Source organism: Odocoileus virginianus, chromosome 2, assembly GCF_023699985.2.
Source record: "Odocoileus virginianus isolate 20LAN1187 ecotype Illinois chromosome 2, Ovbor_1.2, whole genome shotgun sequence".
NCBI lineage: Eukaryota > Metazoa > Chordata > Mammalia > Artiodactyla > Cervidae > Odocoileus > Odocoileus virginianus.
The window spans coordinates 1832172-1849263 of record NC_069675.1 but is presented as its reverse complement, the minus strand read 5'-3'; the positions used below and the strand labels follow the sequence as shown (position 1 = coordinate 1849263).

General features: G+C 39.2%; 1 protein-coding gene across 4 annotated transcripts in view; it reads right to left on the bottom strand.

Annotated features, from left to right (window-relative positions):
- The window catches only part of NPHP1 (nephrocystin 1), a 65230-nt gene that overhangs the window by 42906 nt on the left and 5232 nt on the right, over positions 1-17092 (bottom strand). For all 4 annotated transcript variants that reach the window (XM_020876750.2, XM_020876742.2, XM_020876758.2 and 1 more), the window contains exons 3-8: positions 14383-14443; positions 13242-13366; positions 5331-5559; positions 4914-5015; positions 1318-1418; positions 963-1005 (exon numbers count right to left, since the gene is read on the bottom strand). In XM_020876750.2, coding sequence (XP_020732409.2) covers positions 963-1005; positions 1318-1418; positions 4914-5015; positions 5331-5559; positions 13242-13366; positions 14383-14443 — 661 coding nt within the window. The remainder of the gene's footprint in view (positions 1-962; positions 1006-1317; positions 1419-4913; positions 5016-5330; positions 5560-13241; positions 13367-14382; positions 14444-17092) is intronic.

Below are 17092 nucleotides of genomic sequence, written 5' to 3'. Positions count from 1 at the left end.
ATGAGATGATGCCATCGCTGATACTGGCCTTTCCCAAGGATCTAAGCCCCATGCAGTGCTCAGGGAGCCAAGCTCTGCGCTTTAGACTGGCTGCTTCTGCGTGGTCCCTGTCAAAATGGCCTGTCTAGCCCCACAAGGGAATGTGCCATGTCACAGATGAGCTGATACCATGAACTGATGTGCATTGAAGAATGAATGGCTTTGTGTGTGTGTGTGTGTGTGTGTATATATATATATATGTATATAACATACATACACGTGCACCCATGTCCATAAATAATAAATAAAGTAAAAATCCCAGAAGGGATATATTTACTAAACGATTAGTGGTGATTACTTATGGAAGGAGTGGGGTTTCATTTCATTATGTAACTTTTTAAATGATAGGATTATGGGTAGTTTCTTACTTTTTTGAGCTTTTTGGAATTTTTAAATGTTACAAAACTAAAATTAACAATTGTCTTTACCCAAATGATAGAAAATTCAAGCAGAATCAAGGTGAGGCATTTCCAGGCCCTCAAATCTACTCTTCTGAACAGAAAAGACTTAACGGGAAATGTTACTCAGAGTACAGACTTACTAAACCAGAGGTGTGTATTAATGTTCTGTGCATTCCAGGCCCTATACCCACTTAAGATCCAATGCTTTCATTTAAAGTTGTTTTGAATCTGAACTCTTATCAGAACTATTAGATAACAAAATGAGGTGTTATTAATAAGATGAAGTGAAAAGTGCAAGTGTTAGTCGCTCGATCGTGTCCGACTCTTTGTGACCCCATGGACTATAGTCTGCCAGGCTCCTCTGTCCATGGGGTTCTCCAGGCAAGAATACTGGAGTGGGTTGCCATGCCCTTCTCTAGAGGATCATCCCAACCCAGGGATAGAACATACGTCTCCTGCATTGCAGGCAGATAACCACTGATCCACCAGTGAAGCCCCATTAATAAGACAGGAGATACCAACCTCTGAGATGGCTTTCCGGACAGCACTCCAGTGAGAATCGGTTCTAGGGAGACAGAGAGCTAGGGAAAGTTTACGCCTGTTCACTCAGTCAGAGAACTTCATTAATCAAAGAACAAAGTATATCATTGTATCTTCTGACAATCTAACACTGCTACATGAAACTAAGAATAATATCACATGCTAAAAGTAACCACAAAGTTAAAGTTGTAATGACCTTTAAGCAAATGGCAATGAGAAAATCTCCCAAACTATAAGCTGTTTCCATTTCAAGAAATTCTTCCATTATTTATAACAGTAAAGATAAACAGATAAAACTTCCATGAGCCTGCATTTACGTCCCCTCACACCATTTTACCTTTGCTTGACTTCTGCTCCTTCTGCTGCTTCATCCTCTACCTCTGTATCTTCTTCACTGCCTTCTTCACTCGATTCTTGGCCTTCTTCTTTATTATAGGGCTGAAAAATAGTATGAAATATGAAGTGCCTTTTGCGTAATGGGAAAATCAACCAATAAATGTACTTTCAGAAAGATCTGAGTGTAGGTAGGGATTTAGTATATGACAGACATATCAAAAAATCAGTGGATAAAAGCTCAAATAATGATGTCATTATTTGAAAAAAAGTACAAGGATAAAGGTAGAGAACAAGTTTGATTAACATAAGTGCCAGATGGAACTGATTCAAATGTAAAAAAAGAAGAAAAGATATAAAGAAAAGAACTACAGAAGTGTTAGAAGAAAATAATCTTGAGATGGGGGAATCCTTTCCACTCATGATAGCAAAACCAAAAATCATAAATGGAACACTGACAGATTTAACTACCTAAAGGTAAATCTGGTTGAAAGTCAACAAAGATGATATCTGCTTCAAGTTTCCAAGGCTTAATATCCTTATTATAAGATAATACAAAAACTCTGCCATAGCAATACAATTTTCAAAAATCCCTTTGAAAAATGAATTAAAAAGGCAAATTTCAAAGAATAAATAGAAATAGAAATGAAGAAAGCAAGTAAAATGACACTCAACCTCACTAGCAATACAATAAATGCAAGTAAAAAACAAGAGTGAGCCCATTTTATTTTTGGTCATCACTTTGGCAAAAAGACTGATGACAGCCATCAATGGCAAGTGTGCAGACAGACAAATATTCTCAGCTGCTAGGGATGGGAGTCCAAATAAGAATAACTTCCCTAATTTGCAAAATGGCAAATTCTATCAATATACCGAGGTGTAAACCCTTTGCAGCAGCAATGAGCATCTAGGAATTTATTTAAGGGGAATAATGGGACAAGGTTATGTGCAGACTGATCACAACGCAGGTTCTTCTTTTCCAAGAGTCCCTGATTATAGCAATGAGTCAAGCTAAAAGGGGCTTCCCAGGTGGCTCAGTGGTGAAGAATCCTCCCGCCAATGCAGGAGAGATGTGGGTTTGATCCCTGGGTCGGAAAGATCCCCTGGAGAAGGAAATGGCAACCCACTCCAGTATCCTTGCCTGGAAGATCCCACAGACGGGGAGCTTGAAGGTTACAGTCCATGGAGTTGCAAAGATTTGGACATAACTGAGCATGCACGCAACCTAAGAAAACTACATTTTCCAAGCCCTCCTCACAGCTAGGTGTTGTCAAGAAACTAAATGCTGGTCCAGGAGATATAACTGGAAGCTTTTTGTGTAACTTCCAGGAAACCTTCTATAAAAGACTGCAGCTCTTGCCTTTTGACTTCTTCCTCACTTCTCCTTTCTCTCTGCTTGGAATTGTTAAAAGACATAGCTGCCAACCTAAAGAGATAACAGCCCTAGGGACAGCTGATGGCACCTAACCACAGAGTAAATATTGCTTCTGTTGTTGTTTAATCGCTGTCATGTCAGACTCTTCTGCAACGCTATGGACTGTATCCCACCAGGCTCCTCTGTCCATGGGATTTCCAGGTAAGAAAATCCCACGGACAGAGTGAGTGGCCACTTCCTTCTCCAGGGAATCTTCCCGACCCAGGGATCGAACCTGTGTCTTCTGCACTGGCAGGTGGATTCTTTACACTGAGCCGCCAGGGAAGCCCCGAGTCAAATACGAGGCAAGGCCTTGCCATCCCTTGACTGCCCATCTCCACACGTCCTCCACATGCAAGAGAAACGTGCATCTACCTTAGTGAGGCCACAGTTTCGGAGGTCTTTAGCTCTGACGGAAGTTAACCCCAGCCTCCATGCAATGTCACTTCGAGCTATAGACTGCTGCTGCTGCTCTGCTCAGCTGCGTCTCTTTGCAACCTCGTCAACTGTAGCCTATCAGGCTCCTCTGTCCAAGCAACTTTTAAAATATTTTATTTACTGGTTGATTCACTGACTGACTGGATTTTGGCTGTGCTGAATCTTCACTGTGAGCGGGGGCTAATCTCTACTTGCAGTGTGTGGGCTTCTCACTGTGGTGGGTTCTCTCATTGCAGAGCACGGGTACTCAATAGATTCAGTTTTCAGGTTCATAAGTGTGGGTTAAGTAGTTGTGGTATACTTTACACATAAGTTATATATAACTTAAATATAAGTTGAGGCATAGCTTGAACCTGCATGCCCTGCATTGGTAGGCAGACTCTTAACCACTGGACCATCAGGGAAGCCCCCAAAGTGGGGCAGTCTTGCGGGACTGCACCCTTATCTCGTGGGGTCTGTGCTAAGTCCAGGAGTTGGTGCCAGAAGTGAACTGCATTGTTGGATACCTGCTTGGCTTCAAAAAAACAGTGTGAAAAACAACATGTATCTGGTGTCAAAAAAAACCCCACACAGCTAGTGTCAGAAGTGGTATGAGGAAAAACAAGACATCTCAGTGTGGTTACTAGAAAATTTTACATTACATTTGTGGTTTACATTATAGTTCTACTGAACAGCACTGATCTACATATATGGGACAGCAAATGACGTGCCAACTATGAAATATGAAAGAAGTACGCAATCAACATGCATATGCACTATGTTCACATCTTAGAAAGGATCATGTATTTGTGGAAGATAAGAAAAGTTAACTGCAGTTTTCTTTCACAACAAAAAATAAATGTCTATTCATTTTTATGATCAACACGAACCCACAGTGTATCTTCACTGTGTGACGACACGCTGGAGCTCACCCTCGAGTCACTATGATGACTGCTCGGTCACTCAGCATGCGGGAGCTCCCCTGCACAAGAGCAGGTCACTATGATGACTGCTCTCAGCATGCGGGAGCTCCCCTGCACAAGAGCAGGTCACTATGATGACTGCTCGGTCACTCAGCATGCGTGAGCTCCCCTGCACAAGAGCAGGTCACTATGATGACTGGTCAGTCACTCAGTATCCTGGAGCTCCCCTGCACAAGAGCAGGTCACTATGATGACTGCTCGGTCACTCAGTATGCGGGAGCTCCCCTGCACAAGAGCAGGTCACTATGATGACTGCTCAGCACTCAGTATGCGGGAGCTCCCCTGCATATGAGTCGTCACTGTGATCACTGTTCGGTCACGCAGTCCTGCCCCACGCTGTGTGACCCATGGACTGTAGCCCGCCAGGCTCCTCTGTCCATGCTACAGCTCACCGACACAAGAGCAGACCACTATAACTACTGTTTAGTCACCAAGTCGTGTCCGACTCTTTGTGACCCTGTGGACTGCAGCCTGCCAGGCTCCTCTGTCCGTGGGATTTCCCAGGAAAGAACAATGGAGTGGGTTGCCATTTCCTTCTTCAGGGAATATTCCCAACCCAAGGATCAAACCCATGTCTTCTGCATTGGCAGGCAGATTCTTTTACCACTGAGCCACCGGGGAAGCCCCAAATTTTTCCCATGCTCTGATCCTCTAAAATTGAAGCAAATTCTATATCTTAAGTCATTCACTAGCCAACTGATCAAAGAACACAACTTAGTGTTTTATTATAAATGAAAAAAAAAGTCTTAAAGGAGAAAAAGGAAAGAATAAACAAAAAAGACTAACCTCCAGGTAGGTTTTCGGAATAAGGCCTTTGTTTCCTTTGGCGTTCTTAGCCATCCACCAACCATCAGAGTTTTTTTTGATTATACAAAGAATTTCCCCTTTCTTAAGGCAAAATAAAACATTTTAATTAGAATTTACCCCTAAGCTCAGAATTATCAACATTAAAACTATTGTATTTTCAAAACCAGAGGAGCATCTACTCTTTTTTTTCCTTACCATTTACTACCAGGTAACTGATAAAAGAATTTTACGACTACTGCTTGTAAATCATAATTATCCCTTATTTTATTTAAACAGACGGAGTCTTTAAAAAGTTAATATCAGGAATCTCTAATCCAGATATATAGGTAGAGTTTTCTTACTCTGTTAGGTATGCGAATTTATCCTTAGGTTTGCTTCCAGTTTGTTTCTACTCACTTTAAATGTAAGGTCTCCCACTTGCTGAGCCATAAAATCTCCAAGAGCAATGTACTCTCCACTTGTGGCCTCTGGGTGAGACTCGCCTTCCTGTTTCTCTTCCTCTTCCTCTTCCTCTTCTGTTTCTTCATCCTCGCCCCCACTTTCTGCACTTTCTTCTTCGTCTGCTTCTTCTTCATCTTCTTCAGCAGAATTCTCCTCTTCCTCTCTTTCAGTAAGTGCCCCAGTTCTGGAAAAAGTAATTGATGAGGATCACTAGAAATAACGCAGAACAGATCAAGTATAACTTCTATATACAGAAGAACTGGCCCATATTTATAACAGGCAAATTAAAAAAGAAACATAAAGGGAAAGTACAACTAACAGTTTTTACCATCTAGCAAAGAACACATGACCTGAGAGTGACAGAGGAGTTAAAGCATCTGAGGAGTGTGTTGATGTGGTGGAGCAAGTGCTGGTCTGGAGGCCAGGAGACTTGAATTTAAGTCCTGGATTCATCCACTCAGCAAATGCTGCTTGAGTGTTATTGCACAGTGGTTATAGCATGGATTCTGAGATGAAATTCTGGTTCTATCTCCTCTTCGTTGATTGGTCTTGGGTAGATTTCTTTTAGACTCTCCATTTCTCATTGGTAAAGTAGAGATAATAACAGAACCTGCCTCATAAGGTCCTCATGAAGATTAGAGGAGTTACAAACTTGGACAGTGTCTGACCACAGCGTTCTCAATAAAAGTTGGCAGTGACGATGATCATGATGTTACCTGTCAGTTTCCATGTCAGACACAGTAGAAACAAAGGTAAAGCAGACAACTCCCTGTTCTCCGGGAGAACAATGAGGTGATCTAGCAGACGGATACTTACAGTATAGTTCAACAGATGCCGCAGTAGAGGTAAACACAGCATACCAGAGAAACACACAAGATGGGCACCTAACCTAGACTGCACAGTGGGCATCAGGAAAGGCTTAGAATCAGGACTTGATGGATGAGTTGGAATTAGTCAGGTAAAGGGGGTTGGTAAAAAGGTAGGAAAAGGAGTGGAGGAAGAAGGCTGGAAAAGAAGGAACCTCAAGTAGCTCAGGAATGGTAGGAAGAGGTCTGGGAAGAATGAGCAAGAGACGAGGTGGAAAACAGAGGAGCAAAACGCAGCGTGTGTGAGCTTTATATTTAAGGTGTTCCCTAGAAATGAAGGCAGGGAAGGGCATGATCTGACCTGCTCTGAGAAAGATGATCACGCTCCATGGAGACTGGAAGAAAGGCTAAACACAAAGATGGTTATTAAAAGTGAGGCACGAAATAGTATAAACTAAGGAAGCCTGAAACTCAGCTTCTCTGTATACTGGTGCCGAATGGAATCCTGGAGTTTTGGGCGAAGCAGAAAAGGATAGGGCTTCCCAGGTGGCGCTAGTGGTAAAGAACCCACTTGCCAGTGCAGTAGACATAAGAGACTTAGGTTCAATCCCTGGGTCGGGAAGATCCCTTGGAGGAGGGTACGGCAACCACTCCAGTATTCTTGCCTGGAGAATTCTATGGACAGAGAAGCCTGGTGGGCTACAGTTCATGGGGTCTCAAAGAGTCTGGACAAGACAGACACAATGGACAGGACAGAACGGCTAACAATACTTTGATGCAAATAAGGGAACCCTCTTATACTGTTGGTGGGAATGCAAACTAGTACAGCCACTATGGAGAACAGTGTGGAGATTCCTTAAAAAACTGGAAATAGAACTGCCATATGACCCAGCAATCCCACTCCTGGGCATACACACCGAGGAAACTAGATCTGAAAGAGACAGGTGTACCCCAATGTTCATCACAGCACTGTTTATAATTGCCAGGACATGGAAGCAACCTAGATGCCTATCAGCAGATGAATGGATAAGGAAGCTATGATGCATATATACAATGGAATATGACTCAGCCATTGAATTCATTGAATCAGTTCTAATGAGATGGATGAAACTGGAGCCCATTATACAGAGTGAAGTAAGCCAGAAAGATAAAGACCAATACAGTATACTAACGAATATATATAGAATTTAAAAAGATGGTAACGATAACCCTATATGCAAAACAGAAAAAGAGACACAGATGTACAGAACAGACTTTGGGACTCTGTGGGAGAAGGCGAGGGTGGGATGATCTGAGAGAATAGCATTGAAACATGTATATTATCAAGTGTGAAACAGATCACCAGCCCAGGTTGGATACATGAGACAAGTGCTCAGGGCTGGTGCACTGGGATGACCCAGAGGGATGGGATGGAGAGGGAGGTGGGAGGGGGGATCAGGATGGGGAACACATGTAAATCCATGGCTGATTCCTGTCAATGTATGGCAAAAACCACTACAATACTGTAAAGTAATTAGCCTCCAACTAATAAAAATAAATGAAAAAAAAAAAAACCAATACTTTGTGCAAATAGACATTGCTAACCATAAAACTAGCCAAATGACTCTTCTTTATTATGCTATACAGTAAATTTCAGTGACTGATTTTTTCAATGTTAATCTAATCTTGCAGGACTTCCTTGGTGGTCCACTGGGGTGTTCCCAATGCAGGGTGCCAAGGTTTGATCCCAGTTGGGGGAACTATTAATAGATACCACATGCTGCAGCAGAGAGCACACCACAGGAAGATCAAAGCTCCCTGAGTGCTGTAACTAAGACCCGGCACAGCCAAAGAAGTAATAATAAACATTAAACTAATCTTGCATTGTAGAATAAATCCCACTTAGTCATGATGGACTGTCATTTTTATGTGCCCTGGATTTTATTTGCTAGCATCTTCTATTGTGTTTGTGCACTTGTTCATTATGTCCTTCTGTTTATAGTATTTTTATCATGTCTTGATACTGGGCTCCCCTGGTGGCTCAGAAAAGAGTCTGCCTGTGATGCAGGGGACCCAGATTCGATCCCTGGGTCAGGAAGGTCTCCTGGAGGAGGGAATAGCTACCCACTCCAGTGTTCTTGCCTGGGAAATACCATGGACAGAGAAGCCTGATGGGCTACTGTCCAAGGGGTCACGAAGAGCTGGACACAACTGAGCGACTAACACTTTCACTTTTCATAATGCTCATAAAATGATTTGGAAATGTTTCTTTTTCTGTTCTCCGGAAAGATTTCAAAATACTGGTACTGTCTTACTCAACTGTTGCAGAAATTTGTGTCAGTGAAACAACCTGAGGATTTATTCTGTGGAAAGGGTTTTAAATATACATTCAACTTCTTTAGTAGATCTTTTGGTAGGATTATTAAGATTTTCAATTCATCTTGTCAATTTGAGTACATTTTATTTTTCAAGGAACTTATTTCATCTGTATTTTCAAATTTATTGGCGTAAAGTTTTTCATAGCATCTTCACAGTATCTTAAATTTCTGTAGGCTCTGAGTGGTTAGTTTTCATCCTTGTTTTTTGCTAGTGTTTTCCCTTTCTTTTCTTGACCAGTCTTGCTAGGAATTTACTCATTTAATTACTTTTTCTAAAGAACTAACTTTTGGTTTATTGATTTATCTACTATATGTCAGTTTATTATTCAGTTTTCTCTCTTATTTTTATTATTTCTTTATTTCTATTTGCCTTGGGTTTAAATTGCTGTTCTTTTTCTGGCTTCTTCAGTTGGAAACTTTAGTAGATGATTTTCAACTTTTCTTTTCTAAATGTTGCACTTAAAGCCATAAATTTCCCTCTAACCACTGCTTTAGCTGCAGCCCACGACTGTATTTTTATTATCATTCAAAATATTTAGTTTTACACTGTAATATTTTCTTTGATCTTTAGGTTATATAGAAGTGTGTGATTCTTTTTTAATTATTTATTTATTTGGCTGCATTGCATCTTACGTTTAGGCACATGGAATACTTTGTCATGCTATATGGGACCTTCTGTTGAGGCACATGGGCTCTGGAGCATGTGGGCTCAGTAGTTACATAGGAAATCTTAGTTCCCCAACCAGGAATTACTCCCACATCCCCTGTGTTGTACGGCAGATTCTTAACCACTGAGCTACCAGGGAAGTCCCAGAAGTATGTGATTTAATTTGCAAACATTTGGAGATTTTTATTTATTTCTCTGTCATTTGAGTTTTTTTTTTTAACTGAGATATAATTGACATTCACCATTGTATTAGTTTTGGATTGTCATTGAGTTTTAATGTAATTCCAAGTCACCAAAATTGCTGCATGATTTCAATCCTCTGACATTTGTTGACAATTGGTCCTTTATGATTCATTTTGGTTAATGTTATATATGCACTTGGAAGTGCATATATATCTCTTCCATCTCACTTGGAAGAGATGCATATTACCTAGTGGGATACAGTGTTCTACAAATACATTTTTAATTAGGTGGTTAAGATTTGTGGATTATATTGTCAGCTTCCCTGTAGTACTGGCAATTTTTGCTTTATATGTTGTAAAGCGCCTATTAGGTGCCTACACATTAAGGATAATTTCTTCCTATTGAATTGGTCCTTTTATTACTATAAAATGTCTTAATCTATTAAATTAGTTTTGACCTTAAAGTCTATTTCCCCTGATATTACTGTAACTGCATCACTTTTGTTTTGGCTAGGGTAAATATGGAATATCTTTTTCCAATCTTTTACTTGCAACCCATTCATGCTATCTTTAATGGCCCCCAAATACAGTGCTGAAATGCTATGTAGTGGTCCCAACCAGGAGAAAGCTGTGATGTGCCTAATGGAGAAAATTAGTGTGTTACTATTAGACTTCTTCAGGCATAAATCACAGGGCTGTTGGCAGAGTTCAATATTAATAAATCAGTAACATACATTAAATAAGGTATCTTTACACAGAAACACACAAAAAACAAGGATGTATATTACTCAGTTGACGAAAAACATTTTGCTCACTGCTTCAGTAGGAACCTAGCTTCTCCTAGAAGCTACAGTGTAGTATTCACTATTCAGGGTCTGCAGCAATTTTGTGGGGTATAAGTATTGCAAATAATGAAAACTGACTGTGTATTATAAATTCTTAAATGTATATTTTACTTTACACAATCAAGTGTTTTTTTAAAAAGACATTTAGAGAAGAAAAATAGTCTTTTCTGTTTACCCACATACCAGGGCTTTTCATTCCTTTTTGCAGATCCAAGTTTTCATGTGGGATTATTTCCTTCTAGCCTGAAGGACTTCCTATAGCAAATTCCTCAGTTATTGTCTGACAGATTTCCTCAGCTGTTGTTTCTCTGAAAATGTCTTCTGCTGCTGCTAAATTACTTCAGTCGTGTCTGACTCGGTGCGACCCCATAGACAGCAGCCCACCAGGCTCCTCCGTCCCTGGGAAAATGTCTTCATTCCACTTTAATTTCTAAAAGATACTTTTGTTCTATACAGAATTCTGAGTTGACAGATTTTTTTTCCTTTCAATTCTTTTATGATGTCCCCACATTATCCTCTGACCTGTATTTTTTTCTAACAAGATATCAACTTTAATTTGAATTGTATGCCTGTACATGTTTATTTCCCTGGCTGCTTTTGTGATTTTTCCGTTATGTTGTTTTCAGCAGTTTAACTGACGCACCTATGTGTAGTTACTGTATATTTATTCTTTGGGGTTGTCTGAAGTTCTTGGATCACTGAATCAATAACTTTTTAAAACCTCAATTACAATTTCACTTAAATATTCCCTGTGCTCCATTTTCTCTCTCCTCGGCTTCTGGGACTTCAGTTACACACGGGTTGTAACTTCTGACCATGCCCTAAACCATGCTTCTGTTCTATTCTTTGCATTCTTTTTTTTCTTTCTGAGTGTAAGTTTGGAAGGTTTTCACTGCTCAGAGTTTGGGTCTGCTAATCTTTTCCTCTACTATATCCAGTTATCCATCAAACCACCAATTTTTTAAAACATTTTATATACTGTGTTTTTTAGCTTCAGAGTTTTCATTTTGATCTGTATTAGTTTTCATTTCTCTGCTTAAGATCCTCTCCAATCAACCAATCTGCCTATCTCTCCAACAAATTCCTTAACACATTGAAAATAGATCTTTGATAGTTCTGGTGTGCTAATTTTCATATCTGGGTCACCTAGGCTTCCACTGATTATTTTTTCTCTTTATTATAAGACATTTTCCACCTTTTTGAAGCTATATATTGAATCAGACTTAGAAAGTTCTCGGCCATTATTCTATCAGGTATTATATTTTGCAGCTGTAGAATGTTCATTTGCTTATTTTCTACATTTGAATTCTCTTAAAATATTCTTTTTTTCCCCCATTTTATCCATCTTTTCTTCTATTTTCTTTAACATATTAATCATATTGTTTAGAAATCCCAGTCAGATTACTCTACTATCTAGTTCAGATCTGGGTCTGTTTTTACTTACTGTTACCACTTAATTATCTATTATTTATTTTCCCCTACTTTTTTTGCATTTCTAGTCATTATTTTTAATAATTATTGCACATTGTGGATGATATATTTAGAGATTCTGGATTATGTTGTCATCCTCTAATGAGTAGTGAATTTTGTCCTGTTATCTTTTTATGTTAAGGTCTGGTTTTAAGTTTTGTTGGAAAAGATTTTCTTCAGTTTTGTCTGTATCCAAGACCACAGTTTTAAATATTAGAGTGTATTCCTTACTCCCAGACATGGGTCTTACATGCTCTCTAGCCAGATGCATGAAGCATTCACCAAGGTCTCTCTACTCTAGCTGGGTATAAACCCCAACATTTTTCCAGGATTCTGTGACCTCCAGAATCTTTTAAGTTCTCAGTCTCCCAGCAGGTGCTTTCTGCCTGGCCTTCTGTAATCAAGCTCTGTGTAGCCCAGGAGTCCCCTCAGATTTCTGGAGTTGTCTCTCTGCAAGTCTTTTCCCTCTCCCCACATGTCCCAGTAGCCTCAGCAACTCCAGAGATTTTAAGACCTTTTCTTTTTTTATGTGGATCATTTTTAAAGTCTTTATTGAAACTGTTACAATATTGTTTATGTTTTATGTTTTGGGCTTTTGGCCCCAAGACATGTGGGATCTCAGCTCCCTGCACTGGAAGGTAAAGTCTTAACCACTGGGCCACTAGGTCCCAGCAACTCCAGAATTTGATCTCTGGAGCCCAGAGAGACTGCTGCTCCCTGTCTGTGATCTGCCTTCCTGCATCACACACAGCCCATAAACCATCGCCAGGGAGACGGTCTGGGTGAATACAGGAGTCACCTCTTGTGTCTCTCTGCATTAAGGACATCAGCCCTGCTCAGCTGATGTTCAGTGAGTTCAGATAGCCATTTTGTATATTTTGTCCATATTCTACAGCATTTTTTTGGTAGGAAGGTTAAGTCTAATACCAGCCACTTTGTCATTCTTAGTACTGGAGATCAATGGAAATTCTAGAAACCTTCTAATAATATATTTTTTAGTGTTTTTTCCCCGAGAATACAGTGTAAAAGTATGGGAACAGCATTTCAAGAGTTTAAATAGTTGATTTTTCCCTTTTTATCTCCCTATGAACTGGGTTTGTTTACACCGTCAAGTTTTCTTTCCACTTTACAAAGCCTATTACTAACATCCACTCCATCAGGAAAAGAATGCATGTTTCTGCTTCCATTTTTAAAAGAATATTTATAAAAGGAGGAAATAAGCAAATAGATAATTCAGATAATTTTGTTTTTACACATCAACCCTGACATTAAAGGCATGACCCTTATTTTCTAACATCTGTTTGTTGAGCTTTTCACATCTCTGTTGTGCTCCCCCAACTAGTCATGAATTACCTGAGAGATTATGGCTTCTACTTCTTTACATCTCTCCAGGAAGCTCACACTTCCTCCTATATACAGTAAGTAACTGTTGACAGATAATACTGTTACAGTTTTCATCTATATATGACTTTATTCTGAATAAAACATTTAAACTGTTGGTGATATAATATTTGAAAGGAAGAAAGGAAGGGTGCTTACTCAGTGCCATTTTCTCTGCTTATGGACACAGCAAGCTCCTGCAGTTGGTGAGTGAGCTTATCCAAAAGATTGTGCTCCTCTTCTTTCTTCTGATAATAATTTCCCACAGGTGCAGGTTCATCAGCCTATGAGAGAATATAAGTCTACTTCACTAAAAAAAAAATAATTAATTTTTTATTACACTTATTGTAATAGAAAAAAAACTCCAGTAGGTGATACAAGACAAAGCAAATATCAATATGAGACGACACCTATCTTAAGATAAATAAGTTTAAAAGAAATGTAGATTACGCTGGAATGCGAATCAAATGGCATAATAAAGTCATACCTCTAATTTGTTTCATTTTGTTTTGTTGCTAGGCATTGCAGACCCTCTATGGTCAGTAAGGGACACGTTCCAGACAGAGGACTGGCTTTGGGGTTAAAGACAGGTGCCAAGTCCAAGTTCTGTCACTTACTGGCAGTGAGACACTGGGAAAACTGCTTCACCTTTGCAAGCCCTAGTAGTTAGATTTTCCAATTTAGGGTCAGTCAGTCTCCTGAATCACAGTTTTTCATCACTGGAGAAATTCGGAAGAGATACTTAGAAAGCACTTGTCTCAAATGCAGCAAAGCAGATTCACACACAGGCAGGGAGATGACTTTTACGCGCCTTCTATACTGAGTGCTCTCCGAGTCTCTGGCCCTGAACACTTTGCTGAAGTTCAGGCTCATATTAAAATAGGAAATCCTGATGGAATTGCCAAGAGAAAATTCTAGTTGCCCCCATTTCTGCAGAGTCACCAATCTCAGAACTGCTGTGTGACTCAGGAAGCTTCTCTAGCTCGTACCCTTTGGGCCAGATTATCTACTTCCCCACGCTGCGATTAAAATGAAAACAATTCTAAACTGTAAAACATAAAATGTACACAATGCAATAATAAAAATAGCTTCTTCCAAGTTCTTCCAAGTCCTCAGTGCTGGGTGAGTTCATCACAGGTGAACTTTTATCAGTATTTGGGGCCCTGGTTCACACTTCAACACTTACATGAACCCAGGAACCTACCCACTCTAGAGGGTAGGAACTCCCACTTGATAAAATATTCAGGTAAAAACAGATGTTTTTTTTCAAAAAAATCATGTGATCAACTGTAATACTTACTTTTTTTAATTTTTGAAGAGCATTTTTATTTTCATCTATTGCCTGTTTTAATTGGATACATCTAAATTTTCAAAAAGAAAGAAAAATATTGATTTTTTAATTGTCATAACCAAAAAAGCTATCTTATAAAATCATATGTTCAGTCTTTAAGCAGACAAGGCTATTTCTATTGTATGACTGATGCTTAAAAATTCATATGTAAGTGCCTTTCCACTCATTAGCTTGGGTGATCCTCATTGCAAGATCTAAGGTATGAGGTATGATAACCAAAACTCAGAAGACTTACGTGACTCCAGGCTTCAGTTTCCTAATTCTAAAATAAGGAAAGCACTGGACTTTTAAACGCTTCCATAGCTCTAAAATTCTATAAACCCAAGATTCAGCCCACAAGACAATTAGATATGCCACATCAAAGAAAGAAGAGACAAAAGCCATGTGATCATCTCAACAAATGCAGAAAAAGCACTTGATAAAATTCAACATCTATTCATTATAAAAACTCTTACCAAAGTGGGTATAGAGGGAACATATTTCAACATAATAAAAGCTACTTATGACAAACCCATAGCCAATATAATACTCAATGCTGAAAAGCTGAAAACCATCTGCTAAAATCTGGAACAAGACAAGGATGCCCACTCTCACCACTCCAACATAGTACTGGAAGTCCCAGTCATAGCAATCAGGTAATAAAAAGAAATAAAAGGTATCCAACTTGGAAGAGAAAAGTATGCAAAGTACATGATACTATATCTAGAAAACCCTAAAGACTCCACACAAAAACTACTGTAACTGATAAATTCAGCAAGGTAGCAGGATACAAGATTCATATGCAGAAATTGATTGCATTTCTTTATCCTAAAAATGAAATATCAGAACAAGAAAGTAAAAATAATAATTCCTTTTAAAATTGCATCACAAAATAAAATACTCTATGTGGAATCTAAAATACAATACAATCAACATATCTATGATACAGAAACAGACTCACAGATATAGAAAACAGACTTGGGGTTGACAAGGGCTAAGGGGAGGGAAGGACTGGGGGTCTGGGACTAGCAGAGGCAAGCCATCATATACAGGATGGATAAACAATAAGGTCCTACTGTATAGCACAGAGAACTACAGTCAACATCCTGTGACAAACCGTAACAGAAAAGAATCTGAAAACGAATATATGTGTGTGTGTGTAACTGAGTCACTTTGTTGTATAGAAGAAATTAACACAACAGTGTAATTAACACAACAAATTAACACAACAATCAACTATACTTCAATAAAATTAAAAAAACAAAATACTTAGGAATAAATGACCAAGGAGGTGAAAGACATATGCTGAGAACTATAAAACAAGGATAAAGAAAAGTAAAGATAATTCAAAGAAATGGGAAGATGATTCATGTTCTCGGACTGTGTCCACGCTTGGCTGCTCAGTTATGTCCAACTCTTTGCAACCTCATGGACTGTAGCCCACCAGGACCCATGAGATTTTCCCAGCAAAAACATTGGAGTGGGTTGCCATTTCTTCCTCCAGGGGATCTCCCTGACCCAAGGATGGAATCTGCGTCTCCTGTGACTCCTATGTTGGCAGGTGGATTCTCTACCACTGAGCCACCTGGAAATTCCAGGTTCTTGGATTGGAAGGATTATTATCATTAAAATGGCCATATTATCCAAAGCAATCTACAGATTTCATGCAATCCATATCAAATTATCCATGGTATTTTTCACAGAACTAGAACCAATAATCTTAAAATTTATACAGAACCAGGATTGCCAAAGCAACCCTGAGGAAAAAGAACAAAGCTAGAGGCATAGCCCTCCCAGATTTCAGACAATAGTATAAAACTACGATAATCAAAACAGAATGGTACTGGCACAAAAACAGACATAGATCAATGCAACAGAATAGAGAACCTAGAAATAAACCCCCACACCTAAAGTCAATTAATCTTTGACAAAGGAGGCAAGAATATACAACGAAGAAAAGACAGTCTCTTCAGCAAGTGGTGTTGGGAAAGCTGGACAGAACATGTAAATCAATGAAGCTGGAACACACCCTCACACCAAACACAAAAATAAACTCAAAATGTCTTAAAGACTTAAATATGACATGACACCATAAAACTCCTAGAAAAGAATACAGGCAAAACATTCTCTGACATAAACCATACCAATGTTTTCTTAGGTCAGTCTAATAACACCAAGGCAATAGAAAATAAAAGCAAAAATAAACAAATGGAACCTAATCAAACGTATAAGCTTCTGCACAGCAAAGGAAACCATAAACAAAATGAAAAGATAACATATGAACTGGGAGAAAATATTTGCAAACAATGCGACCAAAATGGCTTAATTTCCAAAATATACACACAGCTCATACAACTCAATAACAACAACAACAGCAATAAAACAACAACCACTCAGTCAAAAAACGGGCAAAAGACCCAAGAAGACATTCCTGCAAAAATGACATACAGATCGTCAACAGGCACAGGAAAAGATGCTAGACATGGCTAATTACTAGAGAAATGCAAACCAAAAATACAACGCGGTATCGCCTCACACTGGCCAGAATGGACATCATTAAAAAGTCTGTAAGAAGACAGATGCTGGAGAGGATGTGGAGAAAAGGGGGAGCTTCCTCCACTGTGGGTAGGAACATAAATTGGTGAAGCCACAGAGGAAAACTGTATGGAGGTTCCTCAAA